The sequence below is a fragment of the Neolamprologus multifasciatus genome, chromosome 4, assembly GCF_963576455.1.
Source record: "Neolamprologus multifasciatus chromosome 4, fNeoMul1.2, whole genome shotgun sequence".
NCBI classification, from domain to species: Eukaryota; Metazoa; Chordata; class Actinopteri; order Cichliformes; family Cichlidae; genus Neolamprologus; species Neolamprologus multifasciatus.
This window is the reverse complement of record NC_140442.1, coordinates 25890408-25906960: the sequence shown is the minus strand read 5'-3', so window position 1 is coordinate 25906960 and position 16553 is coordinate 25890408. Positions and strand designations below refer to the sequence as shown.

Sequence of the window (16553 nt, the reverse complement as noted above, 5' to 3'; positions counted from 1 at the left end):
TGGGAAATATTTTATAAATAAAGGAAACTTTTTCACATCTTGTACAAAAATGATCAAAATGAAAATTTAAAATGAGACAATACAACTTTTTATTACATTCCCTTTAAAAAAAGAAAACACAATGTCACATTCAGTTAGCTCTTGCAGCACATAGCTTCACTTCAGCCCCTGGACACTCGGGGAAAAGTAGATACACTACTGATACATTAACAAATACACAGTAAAGACGCTTATTCACATTCATGTCACAACCCTCCACTGTGCACATACGTGGAGTTTTTCACATCTTTTTGCTGTTGCCTAAGCATTTACACAAGTCATTTACATTACCTCAGAGAAGTAAAAGAAAAAGACAACATCAAATGCCAAACTTTTTAGTTGAGATGTTTTCTTTAAGACTAAATAGTCTTTACTTTAGGAAATGGGAACACGGAAGAGTCCTGCTCATAGTGTCTTTTTTTTTTTTTTTACATCTGCTTTCAAGCAGGACAAACTCTTCTCTTTACCGTAGTCAGCGTTTTTTCCCTTGTAAAACCACAAGAGGTTCTCCTTAGGCAGTAGGTGATCGTCCAGCTCAGAACATTTGACATCCCCACTCACAATAACAGTTTTATTTAAACCGGGGCAGCTTATGCTCTTTTTATTTAAAACTTTTGGGATCAACTTTTGTTTTCTCTGAGTTCTGAAAGGAGCCGAAATCCCAGCGCCGGAGAGTGCTTCCCCTGAAGCTGGCCTGCTTTTTAGTGATGCGGTAGATTTTTCTGAGGATGGCACGTCTCAGCAGGATATAAACCCACGGGTCCAGGATCTGATTGCAGGTGGCCATTCGGACACCTGTTATCATGAGATGTTTGTAAGTCTCTTTGTCACTAAATGTGGAGCTGGTGTAGGACCGTACAGCTGATATGAATCCAAAGATCTAAAAAAAAGAAGAGAAAAAGAAGAAGAACCTTTAGGCTCATAACAAATACATGCAAAGTAATGTGAGCTCATTTATCTTCGAACAAGCATAAAGCAATATTTAAGCCAACATCACAACTTTCATCAAACAGTCTAGTGTAGAGTCCAATTAAAAAAATCGACTTTGTTCTCTCTCTCTCCCCCCCCCCCCTCTCTCTCTCTCTGTCTCTCTCTATATATATATATATATATATATACTTTGTTCTTTAACATAATGGTGCCTTTAAATGACAATATAAGAGAAAAATACAAGTTTTAAAAACTCATTAAACTTGAAACTCTGTGATTTGAAAATTCACACCTTTCACACCACACACATTCACAGCTCAAGAGTTGGGAGTTCGCCTTGTAATCTGAAGGTTGCCGGTTCGAGCCCCGGCTCGGACAGTCTCGGGCGTTGTGTCCTTGGACAAGACACTTCACCTACCGCCTACTGGTGATGGCCAGAAGGGCCGATGGCGCGATATGGCAGCCTCGCTTCTGTCAGTCTGCCCCAGGGCAGCTGTGGCTACAACTGTAGCTTGCCTCCACCAGTGTGTGAATGTGTGTGTGAATGGGTGGATGTGTAAAACGCTTTGGGGACTAGTAAAAGCGCTATACAAATACAGGCCATTTACCATTTATCATATACTGCATCAGTATTGACTCTAGCTCTGTCAAACGTAATCAAAGGTCCGCACACTCACCAGCAGAGGGCTCCAGCAGATGCTGGAAGTGACCATGATTCCGACCAGCTGGACCACCATCTCCGTGTCATGAGACCTGGTCGTGTACCGCTGGGAGCAGGACCTCTTTAGCCGGGCTCTCACCAGTGTGATCCCGCTGATGGTGTTGCACACAAAGGCCAGGCCCAGCGAGCTCAAAGCCAGTCCAGAGAATAATATCATAAAGGCCAGATCTGTGGCTTTAGTGCCCTCCATCACCCTGATAAAGCACCAAGTCCCTGGGAACTGGGATGTATAATCACCAAGACTGATGAAAGGTAGAAGTGCTACACACAAAGCTAGGAGCCAGATCAGTATTAGCGCCATCTTTGTCCGAGTTGTGGTCACCAGACGAGCGTGCAGCAAAGGACTGGTGATGCCCAGGCAGCGCTCGGCGGCCATGGCACAGCCTAGGAAGAGTGGGCACAGGCCAAAAAACACCATGCAGCCCCCCAGAAACAAGCAGGAGGCGTCTTGATCTGTAGAATTATCTTGAAAACTAGAGCCCAGGCCAGCTTCTGCTTCTGTGCTTGTAGAGTATCTACTCAACACCAGGGATCCGGGGATAACATGTCCAGCCAGATCTGTGGCAACCAGGGAGCTTGCAAAGAGCAGAAACGACGCCTTTGTCCGCCGACGGAAGCGGTTGTAAGCCTTGACAAGAATGATGAGGGCTACCACATTGAAAATGATGCCCAGTGTCATAGTTAGGCCAGCAGCTGTGGGGTTGCTTCGGGGTTGGGTGGTGTTTTTTGTTACTACGGCCTCCATCTTAGGCTCTTTTGCCACGGCGGTGTGGTTAGAGAGGGGAAGTAAGGCACTAATGCCTGAGGAGTTGGAGTGCTGCATTGCCAGCATCACCACCGGACTCTCGAACTGATGTGGGTCTTTTAGCTGTGGACACACTGAGAGGGGAAAAAGGATTGTTAGCATGTTCTTAGGGTCTTCCCTCTGACTTACAATCATCAACGTGAGACTCAAAAGCTTCCTAATTTAATTCATTTTTGAGGAATAACAACTGTAACTGCACAAACCACCAGATATCTAACCAGTGTCTCAAAACTGACCAATTCATGAGGGGAAGAAAAAAGAAACCCCTTAAACAAGTTCTGATTTTTACTTTCAATCCAGTTGATAATTTTAGGATTTTTTTCAGCTGTAACATTTCTATCCCACCCAGACTGAACATCTGAAGAATACATATGACCTGAACGATGCTCCAACTTGTCTAAATTATGCAAATCGTTATGCATGACTGTCCACCGCCACATAAATCCACTATGACCGAGCAGCATAAACTCGTTGCAACTATTTATACCACTGGTAAGCATCACAGCTGGCCAATAGTTTAAATCAAAAAAACCCAAACAAACACCCTAATCCTCAAGATCCACACCCAGTCCGCCCTCTACTTGCTCTCTGAGAACATTCAAACAGCTCTTTCACGTGTTTAATCACCACGTACCCCTGGAGGACCAGCAGGTGTGTGTACATGGGAACAGCGTTAAAATAACAACAACTTTTTATTTACCGTCTTCTCAGTTAGAGCAGGCGAAAGGTGCTCAGAATAACGTGATTTACAATTCGAGAGCCACAAATTTGTTCTGGGCACCCTCAGACGGCTCGGAGCAAATAGCCTCCCTTATCTTTTCATACCAGTCGAGAAGAGAAGTCTGAACAAGTTCTGACAGCCATCAAGACACTGCTACACACATTCCTTTAAAGTGTAGTTACAGTACAGCAGAGGCAGCAACACAACTATCACTAGGTTAAATCAAAACAGAGGAAATCATACATGCAGACTCGCGCATGCTGCAGAGACAGCAATCTATACACAGGGGAGAAAAAATATGTCTTCTAATCTAAACACTTTGAGAGTCCATCTGTCCATCAAAAGACATTTAAAGATTTAGTTGTGGTTTGTTTCTTTATATGAACCCCATATTATTCTGTGCCTGCTAACATATCATCAGAAACATGAGTAAAAAAATAACTATTAAAAAATGCTGAAAGCCCATAAGGACACACAGAAGTTTAGTTTAGTCGTTTCTTTTACATTTTTAAAGAGTTTGCTTTGAAGTTGTCAGTCATAGGTTTTCTATCTTCTGATATAAAAGAAGAACAAAACACACACACATTTTTTTCATGTAAAGTTAACATTTTAAAAGCTACTCTGCTTACCTGTGCAATGTAAAATCCATGGGAATGATCGGGATCGCTTTGATTTTGACGCTCAGTCAACTTCGATGCATGTGAAAGCACGTTAATCCAAGCTGGGTTTTTTTATTTTGTCTTGTTCACAAAAGGAGAACGATGACTCCTTCACCTGGAGTGTTTCCTCATTAGAAAACTACGTAAGGAGCTTCTCTCTCAGAACAAGCAGCCTCTCTGTTGCATTGCACAAGCATGTTCTCTGTGAGGCGCGAGTGCGACTGGCTGCTTTTATACTAAAGAGCTGCACCGTGCACACACCGCCTCTGGGAGTCTTAGTCATTGAAAATCACTTATTTCCTGCAGACAGATAGACTTTCATGAGTGCAAGGAATGAACGGGCTAGAAATCCCATGTCCCACATATGAATATTTTAAAATCCGGCTGTCTCGGGCTCCACCTCACCAAACAATACAGGGGCTCAAATGTTAAGCCTACAACTATGTATAGATTCTGAAATCTACATGGACAGACCTGCACAATTCTGCAGGAATACAAAAAGCTTCTTTAGAGTGTCTCTTTTAATGTGCAGTGATGAAGCTGCTGATTGAAATAAATCTGACTTTGTATGGCAGCAGTCTTCTAAGGATGTTTCAAATTATATTTTCTGTCACCGCTAGAAAGATGACTCTTTATATTAAACATATTAAACCAAAGTGTCAAAGAACAAACCCAAAGTTTGCATGAGAAATTCAATATGAACCCCCTAAATTCCCCATTTCAGACACTTTTTTCTTCCCTTGACTCTTTATGATGCCACAGAGAAGGGCTAGACCTCAACTGTGAGGACAGAAGTGCCACTAACTTGCTGTTTAAACCTTATATTTTTGTGAGGGGCAAGTCAATCACATGAAAGTTGGCTTAATGGCAGGGCGAAAGCGAGTGAAAACAGCTTGTTTCACACTACGGGTGAACTGAGGGGCTTGCAGCATAAAGGCTTATTTTGCATTACTCAAGTTCAAGACGCAAAACATTAAGTTAGAAACGATTAAAATGCCTCCTTTGATTTACTTTAATCTGCATTCCATATTTGCTTTTGCTGCTAAAGAGACGTGTCCGTGTCTGTTGATCCTTTAGAAATTAAAACATGCACTCCGTTCTCCAGAGATTCATCTGAACAACATCAGCAGCTCTGTGGTCAGCTCTCATCAATGTAAACCAGCTGTGCTCCCACCGATACAAACATGTCTGCTTCAACCTCTGGGGCCCACAGCTGCAACACCGTGATTTTCCAGTTCGCCAGAGGACCAGACAGACTGCTGATAATAAACTGCTAAGACTGCACTCAGTTGATGAAAAGAAGGTATCCGGAGCTACTCGGATTTCCAACATCGCCAATCGGCCGATCTCTGCACTTAAGAAACTAATGAAATTCCTCTTCGAGCAAGAGGACGTGTTATTATACTGTTACCTTATATCAAAACAGCATGAGGAATCTGCTGTCAAATGATAAGGCTAATGTACACAATACACCTCTATGTTCCTAGACACAATGCTGCTGCTGTGTGTGTGGAAAATCCGCTTTGACTGGCAAGGAAATGAAGTGAGGAGTGTGCACGTATACCAGATCAGTTCAATCAAAAAAACCCAAGTGCTGTTTCACATCTAAGCTTGTGAACTGCATGTGTAAGTGTCCCACTGAATGACACAGCATGCCATTAGAGATAGGTGCAGCTAAAGCACCATTAGCTTGGGTTAATGCAGTCCTGTCCGGTTTTAAAACCTTGCACATGTATAACTAAATGGATGAGTTCAGTTTTCACGAATGGGAAAGAGCTTGGGTGGAGAGACGGAGGTGCAGATGAGTGATCCACTGATGAGGGAGGCTGTTAGGATGGTTGGACAGGAAGTTTGCTGTGGGGAACAAAAAAGGAAAGGTTGCCAACTATGGACCGTTTTCCATCTACAGAGCTACGCCACAATGAGCCATAACTGTGACCTAACAGGACGTCGTTTTCTTTCCCCCTTTTTTCTTTAGTAGCAAAAAAACAGGCTGTTAAAGGTCTGTAACAACACGTGCACTCATGCTGTGATCAAATATGCCAAAAAGATGTTTATTTTTCTTCTTTTTAGGCTTTATGAGCAACCGAGTCCAATTACAGTGCTACACAAAAATGTGTTTTATTTAGCCGTAAACATTTAATTCCAGATCGCATGCCAAAACATACTTTAGGGAGAATGTTTCCTTGAAGATGCAACACGAGATCAAAGTAAAAGCTAACAAAAAAACCCCAAAAAAGGTGGCTTTAAAAACATCTTTTCCATCTCTGGATGTGTGCTGGGCTGTGTACAGAAAACTGCACGACAAAAACAGCTGTAAGTACGCCTTTCATGTGATTTTGTGTCACAGTGAACAACAGACGTCAGCTAAGCAATAATTCTTACTATTTTTAAAACAAACTCTACCTGATACCTTAAATACCAGAAGGCCCACCCATGCCAGCGGTCATGTTTTGGACCTTGAACGCCTCGCCTCATTGCACAGGAATCTTCTAGGCTGAATGGCGTTGCCCGTGGCCGAATATAAATAACAAGAGTTCATCAGAAACACTGACCTTTGCAGGAAGACCCATGTTTTCCTGTATTTACTCCTTGTTTGGACGTCTACTGAAAAAGTCAGTGCCCCTTCATCGTGGTCTGTCTACAATGAGGATCATTTTGTGACAGTTTCAAGTATGATGAGGTTTAAATGCTGCTTGTTTGGCAGACTGATATCTGGAATTTATTTAGTAGGAAACCTCATAATTGCCATGTTTTAGAAACAACATTTTTGCATAATTGCACATGTTTTGCTGTTTGGTTTGGTCTAACTCAGTGAAAGTGCGTTTGTTGAAAACAGAGACTAGAAAGTTTGGAGAAATTTTGACTTTCACTTTGCTTTAAGGCTCTGAAGACTTCCTCCAACTTTACTGTAACAGTTTCAGTACATAAATGAATGCAGTGTGCAGTGTATGTACGATTACACAGACAGCAGCATCCTGATATCGTTGCTCGCTGTCGTTTCTTCTGAGCTGTGTGGTTGCGACGCCTTTGAGCTTTTATGTTTCTGAGGAACATTTTTTTCTTGAAAGTGAAAAAACAGAGAAAACTCTGCAAAACAATAGTGTGGGTGGCCATTTCTGTGGAACTAGCCCCTATTAATCTTCACAAGTCTCTTGGTTCTTCTTCTTCTCTTCTTCTGCTCCTTTTTTGGTAAAAAGCCTTTAAATGCTGTCAGTGTTTAAAGAGGTGAAGCTCAACTAATGGCAAAATATTAAGTTAAAAGGAAGTATACAAAAAATACTGGGCTGAGAAGAGGATTTCATTTTTTGTGTTTTTTTTTGTTTATTTGTTGTCCATGTCCATAGACAGGCACACACACACACACACACACACACACACACATAAAGCTCACAGAACAAAAACAGTTACAGGGGAGACAATAACACGATGAACCAGCAGCAGAAGTGACAAGCTAACAGCTAGCAGACAATAGCAAACATATATCTACAGCACTGTATGACTCGTGTAACTAAAACACACATTACCTGCATGTTTTTCTCCTCATGATTCAAATGATTTTGATTTTAGTTTCTGTCCCTTACACACTACACTTCCACAGTACTCCATGAGATTTTGGTTTTTTTTTTTCTACTTTCGTGGTGTTTTATCCAACTTCTTTTTATTCAAGTTTAGAATTACATACCCAAAAGACACCAATGGAGTCACCAATTAGCCACCCATATGCTATGTAACTGAAAAAACCTGTGATGGACCAAGCAGTGAAGGAAAGTCGGACACAGGTTAAAGTCCATTAAAGGTTTTTTTATTTAACCCCAAAACAAAATTGGTTAAACTATACAGAACATTTTTAAACTTGGACCCATAAAAGAGGTCAAAATAACAGAATTCTACTCAAAAACTGGCAACAAACGATACTGCTAACTAAAAAAACTGACCTACCTAACCAAGATACAGGAGAAACTTAAATAGTGGCTGATCAGCCCACAAAAACTCAAAAGGAGTAAAACCACAAAACCTAACTAAAACTAACATAACAAATTCTATTCCCCCCCATGGTCCAGAATTGTGGTATGACCCAATTGGCAGGCTTGCTCCGCCCCTTTTCCACCTCTTGGCTCATCAATCAAGGGACTGGAGTAGCTGCCACGGACATAACTCAGAAAACAAGGAAATTAAATCATACACACATAACAGTGTAAACTAAAATGCGCACACTTATTTTAGAATACAGTATTATGTGAGTATGTAAATTAATTCTAAACCAAAACCAGTTATTTATTATCCTGTAAATAAAATCTTATATTTAAAGAAAGAAAAATGTGAGTGTAGTGTTATGTGTAAGCCTCTACACTGATATTTGGTGGATATTTCTACTGTGTGACTATAACTGCAGCCACCACAAAAAGCAATAAACAAAATATTAAATATTCCAAACGTTTTCGTCCATTTTGACATAAAAACTAATAATGACATTGGAGTTTACATTCATATGAGCTGTAATGCTGATAATCCACCGTAATCAAAACAATGCAGGGGCAGCAGATCAGCCAAGTCAAAGAACACTGCCACACACTTCCTTAATTGTTTTGAGGTTTGTTGCTTTATTGATCGCTTTGATCATAAAACTGTTCAGCTTCTCCTCTTCCCTGCACGCAGCAGAGCCAAACAATGATCACAGAATCCCTCTGAAAGGCGTGACAACCTGATCAGAAGCACAGCGTTTCATCCAGGAGGCCGCAAGCTCGAGAGAAAACATCGAAATATCAAAGGTCTCCCTAAAGATCCTCGCATGTTGAGTTAAACACACCTTCAACAAGCGACCAGCAAACCACACTGTTCCTTAATGTAAGTGAACAGACTTATCAAGGCTCTTTCATTAAGAAACGGGAGACTCTAATGGATCATAATCAGTTTTATGAAATTAGAATACAACTCAAACATAGACTTTGAGTACATGCAAATATAGTGATGATGTAAGGTCCACACGTACAAATGGGTGCTTATAAAATAATGACATTGTTGTCAAATTTGCAGCCAACAGAAAAAAAAGAAATCAAGGAATAAAGCTGTGTCCAAGATCTAACATTTGTTGCTGACGGTCACCACGGAAACACAAAGATATCTGACGCTGCTTATAAAATAATGACATTGTTGTCAAATTTGCAGCCAACAGAAAAAAAAGAAATCAAGGAATAAAGCTGTGTCCAAGATCTAACATTTGTTGCTGACGGTCACCACGGAAACACAAAGATATCTGACGCTGCTGAGAAACTTTCGACCCTCCTACTGTACAGATGTCCAAGACTTTCCCGGAACAGTGATGGTATTTCTTCCAGAAAACTGATGGGTGTTGATTTAAGACTTGCTGATCTCTAATCTTGAGGGTCACAGTTACCAGTAAGAAGTGAACCACCTTCAAGGTTAATCCTGAATTTAATCCAGAGTAAGATAAAACCCTGCTTTGTAGTACGGGCCTCAGGAAGTAACTAAATACTAAACAGAGACAAGAGACTCACGTTAACAGAAAGTCAGACAAGGCAACAGTGGAAACCAAACAGAAGGAAACAGAACAATGAGAACAATTCCTCATGTTCCTCATCTGAACATGAGGAATAACAAACTTAAAATAGCGGCTGAAGCGAATTTAAGACCAAGAATTCAAGTGCTGCTACGGCAGTAAATCATAAACAGGCATCCACGACTGAAATATTAAAATAAGGCTAGAAGATAGCAATGAACTCATGAACCAAAACATGGGTTACATGCACATATCGCTTTATTATCAAAGCTTTCAAATGACACTGTAAGAGCAGGGACGCACTGACAATCAATCAGCTGCATTACTGCAAACACATAAATGCTGCAGTGACACTGGACGCTCACTGGATTCAGCAGCACTGCTAGGTACTGGAAAATCCATTTCTTTTGCAGGCTCATTTCTATGCATCAACATGCTTTCCATCGACTGCTTATGGGTGAGTGGTTTATGGTTGGATTTGGGTGCGTAGAGGGTGGGATAGGAGGCACGCATTTCCAGTTTGAATGCGATCTATAAAAGGAACATTGCCTGCAGGTGTTCGTGGGTTACTAAAGATATGGGGCCATTAGAGACGTTTGTGCAGTATTGATCCAACACTAAGTTTTATAAATGAGACCCGAGGTGTGCAAAGTTTGCAAATGCCAAGAGGACTCAAAGCTACCTGTTGTAAGAATTTACCTTGTATTATAAATAAATAGATAAAGCAATAGATGGATGCAATGTGGATCTATACTGTGTACGCCTGATGTGTAATTATGCATCGTGTGTAAGGCGATACATTAATGTTATGTGTAAAGCGAGCTCGACCCCTATCAAGTGACCATGAAAGCAGTTAATACTGCCTGAAAGCCACTTATGTTTTTGTGCTGTTTCCTTTCAGCCGCACAAATTCACATAACTTATCCACTGTCGTCCACTAATGTCTTTTTTAGTCTCTAGCTGGTCAAAAAGGGAAACTAATGCGGATTTGTTTGCTTCTAACATGACAAGGATCCTCTCCCTCTCCCAGCTGACCTCCCCCGGGGTCGCCACATGTCACTCCTGCCACAGCCACTGCACAATTAAATCTCTGCAGTCAACCCCCGACGTGCAAAAACGGCATTAGCGTTGCACATATTCAAACACGTCAAACACTTCTGGTCCACCTTCTGATCGCTGCGACTGCTTGGCTCCTTCCTATAAAATCTAGGTGTACTGTAGTCACTTGAACTGCTCACATCATCATTCATGTCTTTCATCAAGCGGACTTAATGAACGGCCACTTCCCGTACTAAGAGAATTTCAAAATAGCGGCGGCACAAGGGCGGACACCACTTATCATTCGCTTTCTGTATAAATCAAATGAAAACTCCATTAGTGAAAATGAATGTGAAAAAATCAGGCTCTATCCAGCGAGAGGCTGAATCATCCTGAAAAGGTCAGACACAGAAAGAGATGAGTCACCCCTGCAGACGACCTCAATGCATAACTCTATTTAATGCATACGTCTGTCTTGTTTCAGAGCAGGCCTGCTGCAGTTATGAGGCAAAACGTTGGTTCACGAGACTCACGTGATTTGTGATTATATAATGGAGGGCCTGCAGGATACATTGCATCATCTGGGCCTGGTCGCTGTGGCTGTTGCAGTGACTCCTCAAAGTCCTCCATAGACAGTTGCAGTTCACTGACTGAGCCCCCTGGTCAACGCTTTTAAAATATTCCCTTTAAGTGGTTTTGACATTTTAGCAGTTTATCCTTACTGGCCTTCAAAATACAAATTCCCTCATGATTATTGACTATGTCCATTAGTGTCACTGGAGTAGGGCGATAAGTTAAAACTCTGTGACAAGTCTGAGCTATTTTAACCTTGACTGCTGGTCATCCTCAGCCTCAGCTCCAGGCGGTGACATTAAGCTTGTTTCAGCTTGCCTTTGCTCCTTAATGTCCTCACATTGCAGAGAATACACAGTGATGAATGGTGTTTTGCTTGAATGTAGTTTGGTGACTGCATGTCGTGGTCCAGGCAGGCCTGGGGTTTGTTTCCTTTGTCTCTGTCTCTCTCTCAGGTGGAGAGTTGAGCTGCACCTGCAGGTGTTCTCCTCATGTTTCCGAGCTCCAGCCATCACACCTGTTGCTGCTTTGTGCACTGACTGGCTTGAGCAGCTATTCTCTGGCAGATCGATGTTGCCCTGGTGATGGTAATCAGCCTCCAGCGAAAGAGGCATTTGATCCTTCTCCTCACATACCGGGTTTGAGTAATTGGGCCCCATCGTGTCTTAAAGACCTCATAGTCCTATATCACCCCAATAGAGCACTTTGCTCTCAGACTGCTTACTTATGGTTTCTAGAGTATTTAAAAGTAGAATGGGAGGCAGAGCCTTCAGCTTTCAGGCCCCTCTTCTGTGCAACCAGCTCCCAGTTTGGATTTGGTAAACATACGCACTCTCTACTTTTAAGATTAGACTTCAAACCATCGTTTTTGATAAATCTTATAGTTAGGGTTGGATCAGTTGACCCTGAATCCTGCCTTAGTTACACTGCAATAGGCCTGGGCTGCTGGAGGGCTTCCCATGATGCACTGAACGTTTCTTCCTGTGTTACTGTAGGGTCTTTACCTTACTACATAAAGGGTTGTGGTGATTTGGTACTATAGAAACCAAATTGAATTGAATCTCTCCCGAAAACCTACAACACTTTCACAAGGAAGTAAGCCTTTCCTTCACCTCTACCTGCAACTATTCACCTGACCTTGCATTTGGAAAAGAAAAAGATTCCACTAACCTGCCCGCACACTCTCCATCACATTCTCACCTGCTCATCTGAAATCCTCTGAGCATCTACTTGTTTTCTCTTGCAACCTTCTAAGAAGTGACTGAGCAAGAGTAAAAACTAAAAATACTGCATAGGAAAAATTTACTTCCAAAATCCCCACCATACACAGACCTGTGTTCACCTCTCCGGCACATTTCCTTCACCATTCCAATCTCACTTACCTGCTGTTCACCTTACCTGCCTTGGAGGTCCAGCTCTGTAAAAGCCACAGTAAACTCACTCACTCTCTCTCTGAGTCTGCTTTTGAGTCCTGTCACTTCAATCATGGTGACACTGCAGGAAGTTTTAATTCGGAGCTGTCTACTCCCCTTATAACCACACATGGATAAATCAGATTGTGTGACTATTTAACAAACTGCTGTGATGTCAAACTGATTCCCTGCTATTCCTTTAACATCATTACGGCTGCATTAGCTGATAATTTGACAAGTGCAACAAGCTGTAAAAACACTAGCCTGTGCAAAGTATAAGCCGCTCTCCTTATAAAGAGCCACTGTGTCAAGAATTATTTTTGAATCTCAGTTTTATTGCCTGTATATTTGCACGAGTTCTTGCTTTGAAAGTGCTAAATTTAGGGGGACTGCTTAAATGACTCGTGCAAGGGACACACTGAGGTCTGCGGCCAGCAGTTTGCTGCTGTTTGCACCATTAGTGATGAGCCTGATGTAGCTGAGACAGTCGTTGCTAAGAGGACTAATTTTTTTTTTTTGAATGCCAAGTGCGAGATATGAACAGGACTGATGCCGATGGAACACTGGAGCCAAAGCTTTGGCTCTGTCCAGTAGCTCGTCTCCATCTCCTTACCTTAGTCATTTGTTTCACCTTTAAGCATCATTCTTTTTCGGGCTTTCTAACCATCTAATTTTACTCTCTGCCAACTCTGCAGAAAAATACATGCCTGTTTAGCAGCTGAGAAATTTATCAACCCGCACTAGCTGGTTTCTAGCTTGCTATTTAGTATCACACACTGGGTTTATTGCAGGTTTTTATCGCCTTTATGAAGCCACAGTACTTTAAATAAATCAAACCCTGCATTTAAAAAAACACTGAGCTGAAAGACACCAAAAAGCTCAGTTTGTTGTGTTTTAAAAGGCTGCTGAATGAAGAATTGTTAGCTATTAAGCTGCTTTCAAAATAACGCTTTTTTTGTTCTGTTTTATCCAAATTTGAAATGTCTTCCTGGTAAAAATATTACTTTTCCATAAGTTACATAAAAAAGGGGAAAAAATGACCAAAGAATGACAGTTACACATCTCTACTTCAGGTCCTTTGACTATGCTGCCATTTCTCATTAGACCCCATGTAAAAATGACCTTTAGAAAATCAAGGGATATCCAGCTCTGTCCCCTGCAATTATTTGTGGTTTTTTTTCTCTGTCCTCAGTTTTTCCACAGCACAAGTCAAGTCACTTGCGTGAGCCGTACTGTCAACATGAATCAAAGTGCGCTAGCAGAGCAAAGACGGCTAACTGCAAAGAACCTGTGGAAACTTTAAGAATCAGGTGATAGTTATGTAAGCTCTGAATGTGCTCTCTGGTTCTTATGTTCATTTATCAGTCATCTATATAAACTTTGCCTTTAATATAATAAAGTAAGAAAATAACTTGGGGTACAACAAATCTTTATCCAAGGTCATAAAATGGTGCTAAAGTTAGCAACACTTGGTTGATGGTTGGTTCCATAAAACTGACAGATCGGTGACCCCCTGCTCCTCTAGTTTAATAATGAGACTTCTAGCTTTGAATTAAATTTCCCAACCACTCCATAGATCCTCATCAATACTACAGGATAACTTTTAGTACATTTTTTTCTTCATCTAGGACAGGGGTAGGCAACCTTTCTAATGATGAGTACCATCTAAAATGTCCTCAGAAGTCAGTGTGTCATATGATTGTATTAGCAATAAATTTAATAACGCTCTATATTAACAGTTACATACTATATAGAACCACTTTATAGAATTATATTTGTTCGCAGATGTTGGCAGCTATCAGCAAATAGTTATCAGCTATTTTGAAACGAAAAAAATAAAAAGACACTTTTTATCCATAACAGCAAATGAACTGTACAACAGAAAATGCAAATGCTATTTATGGTCTCCTCACACCAATGATAAGAAAAGTAAACTGAGCCAATATGGCATGTTTGTTAATACACTCTGATCTCTGGTCTCCCACTCAGACACCTGTCTCCCAGCGTCCAGCATTCAGACGGCTACCTGAGGACACTCTTCATGTGAGAGAAAATCTGCTCACACAGATATGTAGAGCTAAATACTGTCAATAAGGCCTCTGCAATGTTCTGAAGACAGTTAAACTTGTCAGTGATGTCCAGCAGGTGAAAATGCAAGCTCCATGAACACGCACAGCTGTGGATTCCAGCTGCTTTGATGTTGCATTAACTGGCATTAACTCAGCCAGTTAATGCGAGACAAGTCTAGCTGCTCATTAAAGCTTTCTGGTTTGATCAAAAAATAAAACATTGGTCCATACACCTGAAAATCCCAAAAACGCATTTTGAATCCTGTCTTGAATCTACGGATGTATCCGTGTATTTCTTCCTTCCCTTATAACTTCCCTTCAACTCATTCATGTCACCTAAAAGGTAAACTAAGGTAATCATGGCCAGCAGCTTTTACAGCTGTGGCTCCAGCAAACATCAGCTGATACTGGAAATTAATATTAAATAAATTCTAACAACAGCTGATCAAGCTTAAACGTGCTGCTGTTGTTTAACGCGACCTCCGCTGGTTTCCTCTTTCTGGTGCAAAGTGGGCGATAAACAAACAAGAGAGAAAAGCCGATCAGCTGATCATTGATCAGTTTCATGATTAAAGTAGCAACAGGAGAGGGAGGGGGGAGAATGAGAGAAGAAGAGGCAGCTGTGCAGCAAAGACACAGAATAACTCCAGCTTTGTGTGGTTTTTTTTTTTCATTGTAGCTGAAGTTCGGGACAAACTGTGTTCCTTTTCAGCTCAATACAAAACGCATAATATTTTCTCTGAATGCGGGACGATTCGTCTTTTTACAGGACGGTTGGCAACTCTACTAACTAACCTTATGAATAAAATAAAGTTCACTATCAGTAACATCAAAGCACCCACCCAGCTGTATAAACTCCGTCATGCTAGCTAGTACGCAGTACGAGTTATTGTAACTGACTGTAAAAAGTCAGCACAACGAAAATAAACTCCAGCTAAACTTGGTTTATATCTGACCCAGATAGACTGCAGGTCATAACTTCTTACCTGAAGTTCAGTTCACCTGACACTCGGACCGCCTTGGGTCTCTGCTCCTTCTGCCTCCCTCATCCACCTACTGGCCTTCAACACTTGCTAATGTAACTGAATCTGTGGAAGCTCCGCCATAGCCACCACCAAACAACTGAGTTAATTTTACACACCGGCCAGCATCTGGCCAATCCACCACCTTTCATTATTTATACCGTTACAAAAAATAAAAATAAAAAATCATCGACCCATAAAAACGGAAAATCACCATCGGCCCACTGAGCAAATGCCCGGTATACCCGATGACCAGTCCAGCTATGGTCGTCCCATCAGTTAACCCTTCGCGTGCCAGCCGTGGCACGCGTGCCTAGGGTTGCCGACCCCTGATCTAGGGGGTAAAAAAGCCAGTTTATGATCTTGTACCTTTAAAAAAACCTGTCATCAAATCTCTCAGTAACTTATTTACAAATATAAGTGTATATCAGATTCCCAGTGACAGTAAGCATTAAGATAAAGGTTTATTTGTTCATAATCTGGCCCTAAAATCAATCCAGCTTTTAACATTTGATGGGAATGCGCTTGGCTGTAGACCTCACCCAGCAGAGCGGGTCACTGCAGAGTTGTAAGTGCCAGAGCTTTTCTCAAAGAATCACTTTGTTTATTCTTTTTTTTTTATCTTAAACACTTTGCCCTGAATAAACATCAGATATCACAGAGAGGACAGAGGCATGAATTCATTCTGGTAACAAAACGTGTCAGCTGAAATGATCTGCTTGAGAGAGGCCTCAGTTTGCTAATGACAAAACCTTCTGCTTATTTCAAGGATATTGCCAGTGGTTTTCTCCCAGTTTATAGTCCAGTGTCCATGAAGCTCAAACAGAACGATCCAGTTAACCATTTTTAGCCTCAGTGTTTTGGACCCTTGAAACTTTTCCTGCCTCACCTCCAAGGTTGTGTTTGGTTTCCAGTCAGCTGAGCGTGTTAGAAAAACCAACTTGTGAAGATCATCATCAGACTCACGCAGCACGCTCAAGACAGATAAGATAAGACAGCCGCAGCATGATGCAATTAGCTGTAAACAAACTAAACGATTTTGC

At 41.4% G+C, this 16553-nt stretch overlaps 1 protein-coding gene across 1 annotated transcript; it reads right to left on the bottom strand.

Annotated features, from left to right (window-relative positions):
- Nucleotides 1–65: 65 nt before the first annotated feature.
- LOC146520633 (prostaglandin E2 receptor EP1 subtype-like) lies at nucleotides 66–4194 on the bottom strand. Its single transcript, XM_085156901.1, has 3 exons — nucleotides 3846–4194; nucleotides 1647–2569; nucleotides 66–919 (listed from the first exon to the last, which is right to left on the bottom strand). The coding sequence occupies exons 2-3, from the start codon at nucleotides 2520–2522 to the stop codon at nucleotides 641–643; spliced, it is 1155 nt and encodes a 384-aa protein (XP_085013027.1). The 5' UTR covers nucleotides 2523–2569; nucleotides 3846–4194; the 3' UTR covers nucleotides 66–640.
- Between the last annotated feature and the right edge of the window lie 12359 nt (nucleotides 4195–16553).